The 16,670-nt window shown below is 42.5% G+C and overlaps 1 protein-coding gene across 2 annotated transcripts; it reads right to left on the bottom strand.

Annotated features, from left to right (window-relative positions):
• Positions 1-272: 272 nt before the first annotated feature.
• On the bottom strand, positions 273-16,208 carry LOC122171908 (MARVEL domain-containing protein 3-like). Of its 2 annotated transcripts, XM_042839776.1 has the most exons (5): positions 15,922-16,077; positions 14,999-15,154; positions 12,148-12,301; positions 5,280-5,397; positions 273-1,140 (listed from the first exon to the last, which is right to left on the bottom strand). In XM_042839776.1, the coding sequence occupies exons 2-5, from the start codon at positions 15,112-15,114 to the stop codon at positions 434-436; spliced, it is 1,095 nt and encodes a 364-aa protein (XP_042695710.1). In that variant the 5' UTR covers positions 15,115-15,154; positions 15,922-16,077; the 3' UTR covers positions 273-433. The 2 variants fall into 2 exon arrangements, with proteins under 2 accessions (XP_042695710.1, XP_042695709.1); XM_042839775.1 differs by lacking the exons at positions 5,280-5,397; positions 15,922-16,077 and adding an exon at positions 16,096-16,208 and having other exon boundaries at positions 12,132-12,301.
• Positions 16,209-16,670: the final 462 nt, after the last annotated feature.

A 16,670-nucleotide genomic window follows, 5' to 3' on the forward strand; every position in this document is an offset into this window, starting at 1 on the left:
GATGCATCAACAGGCATGGGATGTGTTCAAGGACTTCTCTGCACAGCTGGCTGCCCATGCAGGCTTTATGTTTAATTCCTTATGCCAAGAGAGAATAAAGGGAGTGGTTATTAACACCAGCTTGGCACCATTACAATTGCAACCTGTTAACAGTGCACTGTTGTTCAGATTTGCTCTGTACAGGGTGGAAATGTTAGAATCAAACACATTTTAAAGGCAGGAGTCTGTCTCAGAGACTGATGCACCAAAAAAAAATAAAACAAAACGCTTTGTTAGAATATCCTTCCAGCATCTATTTTATTACATTTTATTTACATTTGGTGATTTGAGACACACTTCCAGTACCTTCTCAGACAGTGGATTTAGGCACACAAAGTCTAGTACCTGCCCCTAGCTGAAGCTGCTGTTCTCTGGCACAGGCCCACAACTGACTTCACACTAATGTGGCAAGAGCCTGGCTGTTCTGGGAGCTTCCAGAGGTTCTGTGCGTGGGGCGGTCGTTTCTGACGCTTCTGTCCCAAACGCTGCTCTTGGGGCTGTGCTGAGCCGTGGCCATGTGGCTCTGGAAGGCCCGCACAGTTCGAATAGCAAGGATGCAGACCACAAAGCTGGCAAAGTACAAACAGGCCGCAACTACACCAAAGAGGCCGACGGCTGCATCGCCTCCCTGGACCACGCAGTTCATGGAGGTGTAACCACGGCGCGCGTACAGCCTCTCACGCCTCTTGCAAGCTTCCGTGGCGTTCACCTGGGTGACGAAGTGCAAGTAGAGACCAACTGCAATGACGTAGCACACGCCAGCCAGCAGGCTGAAGGCGCATTCACCACCGAGCAGCCCCATCTTGAGGCGGTGGATGGGTTTTGCCCCCACTACGAGGAAGACGAGCGTGAGCGCTGCTGCTGCTAAGCTGAAGGTTACTCCGCCGTAGATGCAGGGGGCTCTCATCTGGGTGATCTGCATGTCCAGCTCCCTCACTTCCTGGAGCTCCGTGCCCTCGAAGGGGCTGTAGGCTGAATTCAGGTTAAAGGATCCGACGCCCAAGCCGCCGACGGAAGTAAACCCTGCAACAGAGGCTTGGGCAGCGCCCACACAAATCAGCACCAGGAGGTTAACGGTGATTTCCACGAACTTCAAAATGCCTGTAAGGAGCAGAAAGGTGGGAAGAGGTATCAGAATCATGTGCAAACTGGGGGTGATAAAAATAGATCCAGAAACAGAACCAGAGAGCAGTATTACTGAGACAATCCTCCTGGCTGTAGCAACACCGGAGTGCTTCTTTGTGGGGAAGAAGGGGGCAAAAAAAAAAAGTGTAAGCTCTCATGGGCACATTTCAGAAGTTGGGCAAATTACTTTTCTAAAAATTTGTCAGCGTGTTTGATAAATGGGACTCCATGAGGGGAAAAATCCATAAAGATTTTACTGTGCTTGTGTTACTGCCAAGGAAAGCGAATAACGATTGCATTTTGGCCTGTAGCTCCTTGGCATAAACAGTCTGAACAAAATGCAGAGGTGAAAGCTGACAAAAACCTACAGTCCTCTGATGGCTTAACAAATCGTGCAAGCTATGTAGGTCCTTAGAAGTTTACTGCTTTAACAGACACGTTTTTGTGTTAAGTGCTAATTCGAACTTCTTACGCATCGCTTCTCTATCTCTTACAGAAATAAAATCTCTTCACAGGTATTAACAAACTGATTGCATAGAAAAAGTGGGGGAAGAGGACAAAAATACCTTATGTATTGAGGTAAGGGAATTTGATAACTTTGTGTATTCTTTCACAGACGCCCAGCTTCAAAAGAAAGCTTTATGACTTCTGAGTTGAATCTTCTTTTCCCTGTGCTATGCTACTGATAAAAGTAACCTAGGAGAAATGGCTTCTTCTAGTAGCTGCCTGTCAGGAAGGGCCAGCAGAGCGTAGATGAATCTGATTATTCTGTGACAGCTCACTAGGGGTCAGACTAAGATTAGTAAACATGACCGATGTTGCAGTGTAGCACAGCTAGAGTTGCCTATTCAGGAAATGAAAACCCAAAGTGTATCACGTGCTGTTCCTCAAGTCCTCAAGCTAATTACTGAACTGTGAGTCTTATTCTGCTGCAGCCTGACAGCCAAGAATGTAAGATGCTTCACAGAGTGGTCCTATGCTTGCCTTTAAAGGGGGGTGGGATCTTCAGCTTGCATACAGACTTTCATTTATGCTATTAGCATTGATCAGCGTGGCATTTTCCTCCTGAGCCATGGCTCCGTTGCTGTCAAGGCTGTATGGGCTTAAAAGAAAGGGCTGAAGCAGCACGAGGAATGATGGATTATTGGGTATTCTTGTTCTGCCCCTTCTTATGCCCTCCCCAGAGGGCTGGGGCAAGAACAACCTTCCTGTTGCTGCTTCCTTTCACTGGAAGGTGCTTGTGGTGGTTTGACAAGGGCCTCTGGCTATGCTAAGTATCAGCTTTTCCTGTACATCCCCTTGCTGAGCTTTAGAAAGGGCAATTTTCTGTTGCTAAGAGTTAGCACCTGCTGCAAATCTCTCCATATTTATAACTCTGTGAAAATAACCCATTCCAATCCTCAGTGCTGCTGTTCCAAAACTTCCTAAGTATTCATACAAGGCCTTACCTTCACTGAGCTGCTGCTGTAGGACTGGCATGATGCATCCCTTTGCAGATGGAATGAAAAATGAAACCAGTGAGGGCTGCTGAATTTTTAATTGCAGTAGTAGGTGCTTTGTGGCATGTGTGAAAAATGTCCTAAAGCAGGCCATTCAGGTTGGGTGGGTTTTATATGTACCTGCATAATTTTCACACATGCCTGTTGTAGAACTGATTGGAGTGGAAGCAAGGAAAAGAGGTTCATTAGCAGCCACTCCAGGAGTTATCTGCAATGTGTGGATTGACTTAAAAACAATAAAACGGGCAGTAACAAGAACTCCTCTGTTAAAGAAAAATCCTAAAATGATGAATGCTACAAAGCTGTGAATTAAAGGTCTGTGATGGCAGCCAGCGGAGTTTTTAAAGTGGACTACTAATGGGAATTCCCAAGGCCTTATGCGATCTTCAATTGGAAATATTAAGCCCTACAGTATGTTCAAATCTTGACCTAGGTGCCCTAAAAGTTTTGTACAACTTTGACCTGTTATCTGTTATAGTTAAAAACTGATACTCAATCTACTACACTATTCCCTAGTCCCATGCAACAGTGAATGTGTTGCAAGACTTGAATCGTAAACAGCAGGAGGCCTGAAAACCATAGACTCATAGAATTGTAAAACTTTACAGGCTTGGATATATTTTTCCTTTCTCAAGGTCAAAACCTTGGGACTAATCTAAAATTAATTATACTGGTTTGTATTATCATACAATCATTAATTTTGGAAAGATCTCTCAGAACATCCAGTCCAATTGCCAACCCACCCCCACCGTGCCCATTCACCGCGTCCCTCAGTGCCACATCCACATTTCTTGAACACTTCCACCACCTCCCTGGGCAGCCTGTGCCACTGCCTCACTGCTCTCTGCGAGAAGGAATTTTTCCTAATATCCAACCTGAGCCTCCCCTCCTGATCGGGCTGAAGGCTGTTATTTCTCATCCTAAAATTAGCACAGTGAATAGCTGATTTTGGGAACGAGCCCCCTCCATACTGAGAAACTACTGAGACTCAAGTCAGGGTTCTTGGACTGCTACTTTCTTTCCTATGCTTCTTTTCCACTCTGCTTTTCAACACTAAAGGTGAGAAGAACTGATGCAATCAGTTCAGGCTGTAGGTGTTTCCAGGAGCTTTGCAGAGGATTGCTTCACTCATTCCATAAAATCCAAATCTGCAATGGATGGTAATTTCAATTTAATTGTTAGCTTTGTTTGAATCCTATCTTTACTGCCATGAGTAGGATGCCTGCTGTATCAAATAGGTTCTCTTCTATCAAATGCAGTTTTTCCATTTATATGATTTATCCATTATTCACTGTTTTCCTTTTTCTCCTGTATTGGGTGCACACTTGGCTGCTGCCATGGCATTAATGCATTGATCAATGGCTTTGTCTTATGCCAAACGGTGAGCTTAAATGCAGCAAAACAAGCAGGCAGGCTGTAAGCATTTAGACCCACAGGCAGCTGACCTTAGTCTAATAGCTCCTGCCCTTGGCTGGGAAGTCATCATGTTCTTCCCCTACCCAGCAATACTCTGGCCAAGCATTAGGTCCTTCCAAGAGCTGTTTTAATAAATTAAAAGAGCAGGAAACGATTCAGCTCCTTTCTTGTGTGCTGCTGTTTTTTCCTGCAACTTTAACAGCTTGAAGTGACTCATAGAGGGTCTGATGAGCAATTGCACTGGCACAAATTTAGCAGGGGAAATAACAGCCAAAGAATAATCAGAAATTCTCCATTTCAGGTGTGGTGAGCTGTTAAACCTGCATACTTTGTCTCATAAACCTATTCTGCATCTGACTGTGTGGTAACCAGTAACTCACAGCTGTTTGAATCTTGTATGTGGTAAGCTGTGAAGAGGCTTTTCCCTCTGTAGCAGAACAATCCCAACATCAGGGTCACTGTGGTTATGTGTATGTGTCCATAAAGTAATAAGGTCAATTCACATTTGTCCCTGTGTTTCTGTAGCTGACAAAAACTCATCTGCAGGACAGTCAGTCCTGGCTGTTTCTGTTGAACTCCCCCTAACCTCACGAGGGCCTGACTAAATAGATGCAGCCTTCAAAGTGTCTCCCTCCACTACATCTTGGCACTTTATATCCCTCTGCTGAATGCTCAGGGACTTCTTCTCCTGACTGACTCTTTTGGTATCGCTCTTTCCTCTCCATTTAACATTCCTGTGTATTTTTCAGGTATTTTACATCTGTTTTCTCCATGTGCCTTTTGGCTTGCTCTCTCCCTCTGCTTCCACTGCAGGCCAGGTGCCACCAGGAACAGCAGTACCCAACCAGCAGCCTCAGAGGTGTCCGGCTGTCCCTCTTGGACACCTCAATCCCAGAGCCAGGGGCGTAGGCCAGGACAGGCTCACACAGGGCAAGCAGGTAGTATGAGGAAACTGTGTCAACACACACAGGTAAGTGGAGCCTGAGCCACATCCCATTAGGGGTCGCTCGAGGAAAAGGGAAGAGAAGAACTACAGGCTGCAGCACACGCAGCAGGAACCATTCACCCAGCCTTTCTCACTGAAAGTTGTTTTGTCTTCCAGTTCGGGTAGCTTTCTGCTTTTCAGAGGTAGTGGTGTGTGTTGTTTTGATTTTTTTCCACAGGAGCAGACAAGTATTTTGACCATATACAGTGACTTACAAAAGCTGCAGTCAGTCCTGAAAAGGATCTCATATGCTGAACTTCTCCTGAAGTGTAGGTGGTGCATTCCACAGAAGGTAAGTACACAGCTCGGTGCACAGCTTTGGTCCCCTCTGGCCTAAATTGGAATGTGATGGGTGGGAGAGGGAGGAAACATCAGAGGAAGAGAGATATTCCCTTTTTGGAAGGAAGGGGACAAAAATGTGATGAGGAGGAAAGAAAACTGGAGGAAAATGAAGAGGAAATGAAACAGAGAAAACAGTCACAACAGACTAAAATACTAAATCTGCAAGCAAAGTATTAAACTATCTTGCTAATGGTATTGCATCCCTTATATAAATACCAGTGCAAAGCAAGATTTACTGAAACTGGTAATGAGAATGAAACCAACTTCACTGATGTAAGTTCAGGGCAATACAGAGCCTTTTCATAAACAAACCTTCCCCATGCCACCACTATCTGTGTAGGTCTCCAGTGTTCTTCAGACACTGGTGGGATTTAGCTTTTTATGAGTTATGCTGAAATCTCCCTGATGTTCAAAGAAGGAATAAAAACAACAACTCTAAAGCAAGAGTTAAGCAATGTGAGACCAACAATTGTTCACTGAATCTTGGCTTTTCAAAGGACCCAAGGGAACCATGTACTCAGAGCCAACTGAAATTTAATGGCACATAAGCACCCAATACGTGTAGGCTCATTTGTTTGAGATATCATCTTACTGGAAATGGAGGGAGAAATAGTTATAAACTGGGAAAATTAAACTATTCATGCACTCCAGAAGAAAGAATAACTATCTTCTAATATGTTGTCTCTCTTTACTAAAGACAGTTTCTCCACTAGGAAATCTCAAAGGATAACTAGCCTTGTTTTCAATGATTCACAGAAGCCCTACAAGCATAACTGGAATGCTCAAACCCAAACATATGGCCTTGTTTTTTCTGTGTGTAATATTCCCTCGAACATCTATTGTCCTACCTGCTCTATCCAGCTGTCACAGAAAAGGGCTTAATTTGCAGAAACATAGTTTCCTGCCACTGTATGAAACTGATTCACTTGCCTTTGAGATAGTGTCAGTGGTTTTTTCCCTGCCTAGAAACAACATTTTTTCCCCTGGTAGTTCCTTAAAGCATCATTTCTAAGCATGTTCTTGATTTGTCTCCTGTTAGCCTAGAATGAACCACCTTCACAACCTTCTAAAAGGAATGCAGAAGGTCACGCATTAAACTGTAGCACTTGGTAATACTGACTTAAATGCAACGTGTGTAAAAGGCTTTAGACATATCTGTAGTTGCTGGTAGGTCTCAGCATGGTGACATGGTGACCTCCTGTTCTGTCTTTTGGGAAGCACTTTTTCTTCCTACTGTACCCATGCTTCCATCAGGTAGTAAAACAAATATCCTGTAACAAACTTGGGCGGTCCAGAAAACAATGAAACGCTCGTTTCTTATGCCAACTTTCTGTAGGCACTCCTTTCATTCAAAGTGAAACATGGCCACCTTTAGAAAGTACAAAGATTGGGGTGTTATTGCTCCTTACGTAACCATAGTCTGGCTGAAGGTAGATCAGGTTGGAGGAACCTGTGGAGCTCCTTAGTCACTTTACAAGCTGTGGGTTGTCATACCTGGTAAGCAGCATTCCTGACTGAGTGGATTTCTCTCCTTTAAGGGAGCTGTAATCGGTTGCTTCCAGAAATACAGCTACATCTCATATAGCATTGCTTTGCTGTATCATCAGTTAGCCTTGAGAGCCACTTTGTGAAAAGAAGAATTTCTCTTGCTTCTAAGAATTTGGGTAAGGTGAAAGGAAGACAAACCCAGTAGCCTTGCAAGAAGGATGGTTGCCAAGCTTGTTTTACATTGGTGCAGACTTAAGAAAGATTTCCCAGCAAGTAACCATGGACCAAAGTCTAACACATACTAAAAGTTAACATGACTTTGCAAGGATCTTGCCTTGCTACCTTAGGTGAAAATTCTCGGTTATAGTTCTCCTCTCTGTAAAAACAATAGTATAAGCAAGCAAAGGAAAAAAAAAAGGTGGATGAAAACAACTGTTATAAAAATGTGGTCAGAGTCAAGCCCCATATCTTGATAGGGCAACTATTTGCTAAAGGTAGAAACTGGTATCTGTAAGTACTGTAACTCCTCTTCATGTTTTTATAGAGCTCAATGGCTATTTGTATTTCACAGCAAACAAGACTTAATTCCAAATGAAATAGTCCTCAGAACAGGAAGGTTACCTGCAGCTCTGCTATGCACTCCATCTATCTTGTAAATGCGCCATTTTCATTAAGCATTTTGAATCATCTAGATTCATTTGTATAGCTCTATCCAATTCCCACTACAAATGTCTTCCTTCTTTCCAATTCCAGGATTAAAAATGTAATGGCAAATTTAATGTGTTAGTCGGCCTGTATTTAAATATATGTTGCAAGAGATAGGAGGGGAATGCTGCCTAAATACAAATGAGACTGCAGGGGAACTCAGTGCTCCATCCTCATAGCAAAAATATGTTGAAATAAATTAACTGTTACAGAAACAGTGTATGACAGCTTTGAGCACAATTTAAAAGAGCTGAGAATGCAGAGGCAAAATGTGAAGATAAAGACTAATCCCACTAGGTGCCTCCCCAGAAACATATGTATCCTATTGACCACGCTGTTGAAAAGATCTATCTTGTACTGCTGAATATACTTCTCTAACACTTATTTTAATCCATAAAATTATCTGCACTGTGTGCATTTAATGACCCTTCAATGTTTTTCAACATATGTAACTGGAGTCACAGAAAGTCTTTTACTTCAATCCAATGCCTCCTGCAAAGCACTACTTCCCTGCCATCAAGAGTTCCACAGCATCAGATGTTAAACGGTGTTCTGCAAAGTGTTTTTCCCTCCTGCTCTCAGGTCAGACTCTCAGAGAAGAGCAGTACCAGGACATAACACTGCAACGTAATGGTATCGGTATAACTGTGATGAGCAATGGCGTAACTCAAAGCGGGTGTCTAACAGTGAGATCCCTCTGCTCAGCGTGACTTTTCACCTCTGTACTTTTTCCAGTCTGAGAGTATTTGCCAGCATCCTTAGCTACAGGAAAAACACGGACTGCTTTGTGAAAACAAAAGCTTATAGATGTTTACATTTGAATTAATGCTGGCTTGTTAATGTACAAGTATATCTTGGAGAAAGTCATTGTTACTCCCTAATTCTATTTCCTCCTCCTAATAAATTTGGTTTGATATTTCCTCCTGGCTCTGTTTGAAGTCAGAGGCTTTTATTGTTGTTACAAATGATAACGCTTTCTTGTTCTGAGAGGAAATCAGTCTGAAGGATTTAACAACTGTGGCTGCTGTAATGCAGGCTTAAGACAGGATAGTTTGGGAGCACCTACTATGTGCTTAAGAAATCAGCCACTATTCATGGCCCCTCTTTAAGCTGTGTTTATGGCAGCAAAGATCAGAGATTCAGTTGTACTTTTACTATTCAGTTATAGATCGCAATTTTTTTTTCTCTAATCTTTTTAAGTGCTATCTCCCTTCCATGCTAATAGGGCTGAAGAATTAAAAAAAAAAAAATGTTAACACTGTAGTTCTAGCTAGCACAGTACAGTTCTATACAAGGCAAAATGCGAGCTTTTTCTGAGTCTGCTACTGACTGAGGATGGGAGAAATTTGGTTTACCTTCACCATTTCAGCAAAACTAGCAGCAGCATGACCCTATAGCTGCATCACTCCACCTCTTTCACATCAGTATATGTAATATAATTAAGAGCTTTTGAGGAAAAGTGATCAAATATTCACAACCAACATAAGATCAGAAGTTCCCTCCTGAGTTTGGTGCAGATTTTGTTCTCTCTAACATAAAGGAAGCAGCATGGTAGCCAGACTCAAACGCTTCTCGTGTTCCCTCTGATAACCAAAAGGGATGAATTTGACAAAGTAATCATTATTACTAATTTAATTTTCCTAAGCAGAAGATAGAACTACAGAAATTAAATCTGCACCAACAGTGAAAAACAAGTTGGATGCGTTTTTCTGAAAGAATTTCAGCACTAAGAAATTCAAGGCCAAAAACTGTGTTGTTTTAAGTAGCATACACTATTGTGCTTCAGCTGTAAGAAATGGTTATTCCAAGCACTAGTTCCTCAAGCTGGTGAATGGCTTGTCTTTATCAAGAGTAGTTTATTTCCAATTCTCATGTAATCATATAGAATATCTACACAGCTTGACACCATTCTATGCACTGTTGTGTAATACAGAAGCAGAAGGTGGCCAACTTCTTTGTTTTTATTGTCTTTTTAATCTGTGATCTGCAGATTCCCAGGTGTGATTTTCCTATCAATTATAAACATAGAAATGACACATAAAGCTAGTGGAGCAAGGGAGAGTCAAAAGTTTCGTAGAGGGAAGTGGTTCAAAAGAATCAGGAGATACAAGAAGAAAGGCAATCCAAGCTGTAGTGTATCTGATTTTCCAAAAAAGCTCGTGGTAAAGCCTCCAGCCAAAAGCTCTTAAAGGACACAAGCTCCCATGAGATGAAAGGAAAGATCGTCTCACAGATTTGTAGTGGTTAAAAGGAAATAAAAAGGAATGCCTGGTTTTCAAACAGATGGAGTTAAGAAGAAATCTTAGTTCTGTGCTGCCTGTCACGAGTTACACCGCTATTAGCAGTGGAATGTGAGTGTGTCCCTAGAATGAAACAGGTGGAGACTGTACAAAGGTACGAAACACAACAGCAGTGCATACTGGTCTGCAGTTCAGGAAATTCCACGAATCTGAAGTGAACAACCCAGAGGACGGCTTGCTCTTTACTGGTCCAAACTGCTACATTCCTCCCAGACTTGCACTCTAGTATATAATTTGGGAGGATGCATAATCTTTATACAATCTGGTGCTGCTACCCAGGTGATCCTACCTAGACAACTTTGAATGAGTATTATGGGGATTGCTCACAGAATTTTTAAACAGTTTTTTTTTTTTTTTTTCTTCTGTTTTTAAGCTGAAAGGACTAAAATGGAGCAGAATGGTTTGAAGTCTCTTCAGATGCTATCAAATGCTCCCGATAGCAAAGGATGTTAGAATCAGTTGTCAGTTGTCTCTTCCACTGTATTCAGGTTGGGTTTCTTTACTTAATGCAGTTGTAGGAAAAAAAAAGTGTGGGAGGGGATTAGAGAGGGAAGGAGGCAATAAGAATAATTTCTTTTTTTTTTTTTTTTTCAGCTACAGCTTGCAGCTAAGGTGCTAGAAGGATAACTGGTTTCATACCAGCCTGTTTGTGAAACCTCAACTTCAGTTTTTTGGGATATTGCAGGTGAGGAGCACAGTGGCTGAAGTAAATATTGCTTGGAGCTCTTGGTTGTCCACGGTTCCTCTATAGTTCGACAAACCAGTCAACTTGTACAAAAAGCATATGGGTAGTTGCTGGGCAAAAGGAAAAGTAAGATATGTAGTGAAAGGAGAACGAAGCACGCTCAGGGGCTAAGGCTCACATTTCAGTTGTTGCTTTGGAAAAGACTGTGGTAAATGGCTCCATTTCCCATCCTTGTTTGACACTACTTTGTTTTGAAATTACGGCAATCGGGAAGGGGGATTTCACCAGACTGCTGATAAACCATTGGCAAAAGAAAGAGAGAGTTAAAAAGCATTTCCAGGAAGTTTTCGATGCTGTAAGAAGCTGTAGCTCACATGCACTGACTTCCTTTCAAAAAGTTCATGTTAGGTTTTCGTTTATAACATTTGGTATCTGATTGCAGGGAACAGAGAATTCTAAGAAAACAATTCTAAGAAATTGCACCCAAATTTTTTGTACTTTCAGAAGTTCAATGAGTAGTCGAATTCTCATGATTTTACCAACCTCCAATTTCTTTTCATTTTTTTGAAATTAAGCTGCCAATAATGGGGTTTGTTTTCTATTTGATTTCTTTTCCCTCCTCCAGTGTAAGCTCAGCCATTAAACTTTTGGAAAATACTGAGCAATACCTGGGGGAGGGGTGGGAGTGAAATCATCATTGTCAACTGATGCATCCAAATCTGGGATATTTTGAAGATGTTAATGATGCTTGATGCACTGAAATAATGAGAAGCAAATGGGAGAAAAAAAAAAAAAAAAGCATGTCACTCTAAGCTATTCATAAGCCTGATCAGCTTCTGACCAAAAACTGTGCACCTCAGCTTTCCACTTAGACTGCAGTGAGCCTTTCCAAAAAACAAAGAGGGAAAACTTTAAAGCAGAAATGTGTATTTTAGCTGCATTTTCTTTCAATTTACGGGATTTGCTAAGCGTTAAGGCTGATTTACCCCCACATTAATGTTCATTTCTTGAACGTTTCTTGTTGTGCCCATTTTCTAGCGATGAAAAAATCAGTTATTTCTGAAGAGCTGGTTTACTGGATTGGATTTGATGGATTACATGTCCTTAAAATAGTTCTGCCTCACATGCTGTTACTTTATAAAGATGCATCAGTGATGACTGGATTAAATACAGAGTTGATAGTGTGAGAAGAACATGTTGGGATAACCCAGCATCAAAGCTTCCACAGCAGTATTCAGATTGCCTACTCCCAAATCCCAAAGCTTACCTCTTGTTGCACAACACATCACCTGTGCTGACACTGTGGCTGCGTACTCTGAACACACATCTTCAAGAATCTGTGATACTCTGTACATTTTGCTTTTTAGATTCTTCCAATTACTAATTTACAATTACTAACCTGCAGCCACGTCATTCATGAATTTCAGGTTCATATTTTATGTGTTCCCCTGGATTTACTTTGTTGTGCTTCTGATCACAGACAGAGAAACCTAGAACAGCCTTGGGAGGGGGAGGAGTGGGTGGCAGGCAGTAAGAATTGCACGTACCTCTTGTTGTGCATACCTTTGAACACTTCATGGACAAGGTTTCCTTGGTGGGGTAATACTGTGGTGGTGAGTCAAAACACTCCTGTGATGCTGCTGAAGCTTTAGAGTACGGCTCTGAGCAAATGGTGGAAGCCCTTGAGTGCTGGCCACCACGGGTATCTTTTGCTGGCCTGCAGTGGAGTAAATGGGTAATATACAGCAATTAGATCATGCTGCAATGACATACAGGCTCCCTTAAGCCTAATGAATGTTTAAGGTTGGTGAGATTTTACATTATTCTGCGTGAAAAGTGTAACTGGCTCTTATTTAAAATGAGTTAACGCTCAGCTTAAAAGAAATGGTAAATTGTTTTATAAATGCTTGGTCTAATCTAAACGTTCTCCTTCATTTAAAGGAGACTTTGAACTTGACTTTTCAAGGTACAGCTGGATGATGCTAAATTAGTAAGAGGCATTTAAAGTCTCATTCCATATTTTCTTTTTTATGTCTTCCTATTTGATTACTATCTTGAATTTCTTATCCACATATCAGCACTTTCAGCTGCAGTTTTGTTTCCTAGCATCGTTGCACTATGGTTTATCTTCATCCAATTCCAGATTTAACTTAAAAATATTATCTTATGCATTCACACTAAATCATGTTCATTGTAGTTTTTTACATTTTAATTGAGACCTTCAATAACAAGACTCATGCTAACAACTCCACGTGTAGTTGCCAACAGCTCTTTTTGGCTGAAACATTCCTGATTTTTCTGACCTTTGTCCTGGGTCTTGTGCAACCACCAAGGCATCCTGCACAGCTGTGTCACATAAATTAAATAAGCTATGTGATTTATAAGACTTCCAGTTAACTTGAAAGCAATCCCTTTGGTACTTCTGATGCAGCTGCTTCTCTCTATTGTATCTTGCTACTTGCCAGAAAACAAAACAAGCAAAACAAAATAAAAAAAAGAAACCCTCCCCTAATGTTCAGTATCTGAGTACAATTAGGAAAAAAAAAAAAAAAAAAGCCCAAAGACAAAAAACCAACGACTTTCTTCTAGATGCTTTTTCCCCCTCAAAATGGGCCTCTTCTGGCTGCCCTTGCTCCTGTTTTCCTTCAGGACTTTCCAGCTCAGGGTGATGCAACTCTTCCTCAGCAATGAGAGAAAGCTTAGTATAGAAGTTTCAGACACAAACGCATTGTGAAAGACATACTTTGGCTAGATAGTTTTGGCTCACAAGGGATGAGAGCATTAGGCACCCAAATTACAGTTTCTACAATACTCTTCCCATCTCTTCAATTATGGGATCTGGAGATCTTTGGGTCAATAAATCTAAGATTTCACCAAAATACTGTAATTTCCTTACAAAATCAGTTATTCTTTTCAAGATCAGTAAGCAGGGGAAATGTTGTTAAGTTAAGCCAAACTGCATAAAAAAAAAAAAAAAGATGAAAAGTAATTTTGATTAGTTGCAGTGAAGGCTGGTTGTTGTCAGCTTCTTGGTTGATTCCAAGAACCACCTCCGTGGCTGTTACAGATCTGTAGCTGCAGTTTCCCTTCCTCTAATCCTCGGTGTATATGGGGATGGTTGTTAGCCCTTACAGTCCTTCCACCATTTGCCAGTTTGTCCTGCCATTTATAAGTAACAGCAAAAGCAAGAAGTCCAGAAAAGAGCCTTACTAAGAAGAGGCGGTTCAACTTACTGCTATCCTTGCACATGTTGTAAGATAATTTAACTACATTCGCTCCTGATCTGTGCTCTCACTAAGAGCAATCATTCAGCATCTAAAGATGATTTTTAGGCTGATTTCTATTCCCATTTCTCTCATTTCTTTTTCATGAATTAAAAGAGACAGAAGAAAAAAAAAATACAGTGAGTATATTTTGTAATAGGATTATCATCCGCATCTTTTATTCTCAGCTGGAAGTACTCTTTCTAGTCCATACAAGCGCTCTCCACTGCTGCTTTTATTCTCATCCCATTTTTTCTTGCTTATGTGTGTATTATCAGGGTAGATTTCAGTGGTTCAGCTTTAAAAGAACCTTTATTATACCTATCTCCTCCTTGCTCTTTGATTCTACTATTACCTTACAACCATGCTTCCAAAGGCTAAGCAGGTCTGAAGAACACCTTACTGTCCCAACTCATTTGCTAATGTTTACAACTGCAGATTCCTACAAAGCAGCCAGCAGCATGCCCTCAAATAAAAACAGCCTAAGATCAGTTCTAATATGCTCTAGGCTATCCAGGCTGAAAGGAGGAGTATAATAATATCCTGAGAACTGATTTGTCACTCCATCTCTTCTGCTCGCTTATTTACTTATTGCAGTGATAGTGGCTGGCCTGCTCTGATGTGCCACAAACTACCTGAGGCACTTAAATAAGTACATTTATTGACTGCAATTATTTAAACTGATTTTGTTTTGGATTACCATTAACTTGTTCAAAGCTGAATCAAGCAGCATATTCAGTAAGTCCCTTTGCTGGTACATATAATAATACAGTGTGTACTGGCAAGCCTTGACTTATTGTCACCTGTTGACCAAACAATCCCTTAAGCAGCTGTACAAAGAGCCATAGCCATACTTTAACTACTTGTGATCTGGCTTTATCCAGACAACCCTATGAAATACACAGATCTGCCTCTTTCTGCTGTCTCTTAGCCTGCAGCTACCCCGGAGTTCAATAGAAAGATTAAAAACTGTTTAAAATTTCAAAGTGTAAAATAGTTTCCTGATTCTTAATGTGTAATTCTCATGCTCCATGATTTCAGGTAAACGCTTTCTTTACTACTGTAGTGTGAATGTATTTAAAAGCAAACAAACGAAAGGACAAACATAGCAGACTTGCTGTGATATGCTCCTTTAAGGTGATAAAACGTACCTTCCATTGTATGGGCTTGGTTTTCTTGTTTTTCTGTCTTCCTCATATCCATCAGATCCACGATTCTCATGGTACCCACCTTGCTTATCTCGGTATCGCCTCCCAGCATGAGCCATCTTGTCTCTTACATGTACTCTTTCTTTCAAAAATAACTTCCTGCACCAGAGGAAAAAAACTGATTCATTTTACTGCTCCACTCAAAGTTATTCATTGACCAGCGCCAACAGAATGCATCCATTGCACGCTGACTCCAGACATAGTAAAGACTTCCTTAAGAAAAGTAGGAAGTAAACTTTCTTAAACTACAAGTAACTTCAGTAAAGTCTATTTCTCTACCTTTTCCTATTGATCAAGCAGGACATTTTCTATATTCAACACTTTTTACACTGAACTTATTTATAAGATCCACTCTTGCTCTCCCACTTCTGCTGCAAGGACAAGGCGTGTTGGCCATATAGAGAAACAATCACAGAATCGTTTGAGTTGGAAGGGACCCGTAAAGGCCATCTAGTCCAACTCCCCTGCAGTGAACAGGGACACCTATGGTGAGGTCAGGTTGCTCAGAGCCTGTCCTGCCTGACCTGAATGTCTCTACCGATGGACGAGGGAAAGAGGGCAGCATCCTTTAACTCTCTCGGAAAGGGAAACCCGTTGCAGTCCTTCACTAACCTAGTTGTAAAAATCTTCCTTATATCCAATCTAAACATCCCCTCTCTCAGTTTGAAGCCGTTTCCCCTTGTCCTACCACAACAGAGCCTGCTGAAGGCTGTCTATTTGAGCCCAACGCTGTGAGAGGTCACCTCGCACAGCACGAGCGCCTCCGCACCCCTCAGCCCCGGCTGCCAGCCCCAGCAGCAGCACAGCAGCACCCACGGTCGATGTGGTTTCGACTGGTCGAGCTCAGGCCTCGCATAATGACTTCCCTTCAGTCTCCTGTGGGTGCCATTAGGGAAAGAAGTCGATTTTTCTTTCCGGCTAACAAAGAGACTCTCCTCGGCTCGGCTCCTCTGTTTGGAGCAGAGGGCTCTTCGTAAGGCGGCGAAGACCCCAGAACGCGGCGACACGAGGCCCAGCCCGTGCTCCCCCCCGCCTCTCACCTGAGGGCAGCGCGGAGCTCCGGCTTTCGGCCAGCCCGGGTCCGCCCTCCACATACCGCCGCTCCTCCCGCCGCGGGGAGGCGGCCCCTGGCGCGGGGCAGCAGCTGCGCCATGCCCGCCCGGAGCTGCCCGGCCTGAGGCTGCGGCGCTGCTGCCGGCCCGTCCGGCCCGGGCACGGGGAAGAGCGAAACCTCGGGGCCCTGGGGCGGCCCTGGCGTTGTTTACTTTGATAAACGGAGACCTCCGTTCTCCTTGTGGAAAGCGGGGGCCCTGGGAGGGTATAGAACTGGAAGGTCAATAAAATGAGAATTCAAGCCCCCTCCCCACCCCAGCAGCTGCCTTTTTAAAATTACTTTTGTTGCTTTTAAAGCCAGCTTCCTCGCCATGCAGTGCTTGGGGTTGGAAGGCCTGCGCTGGTCCAGGTGGATGGCAACAGGCTGTTGGAAGGCTGTGGCACTTGTTGGTGACTTGAAGGAGGAGGCGGCCGCTTCATTCCCTCAGGTGTAAAGCTGCTTGGTAGATAACTGGCCGTGCAAACACAGCGTACAGTCTGTTTTTGTGGTGCTCTGCTCAAA

Source organism: Centrocercus urophasianus, unplaced genomic scaffold (assembly GCF_019232065.1).
Source record: "Centrocercus urophasianus isolate 14NV4802_14NV808 unplaced genomic scaffold, USGS_Curo_1.0 seq_11, whole genome shotgun sequence".
NCBI classification, from domain to species: Eukaryota; Metazoa; Chordata; class Aves; order Galliformes; family Phasianidae; genus Centrocercus; species Centrocercus urophasianus.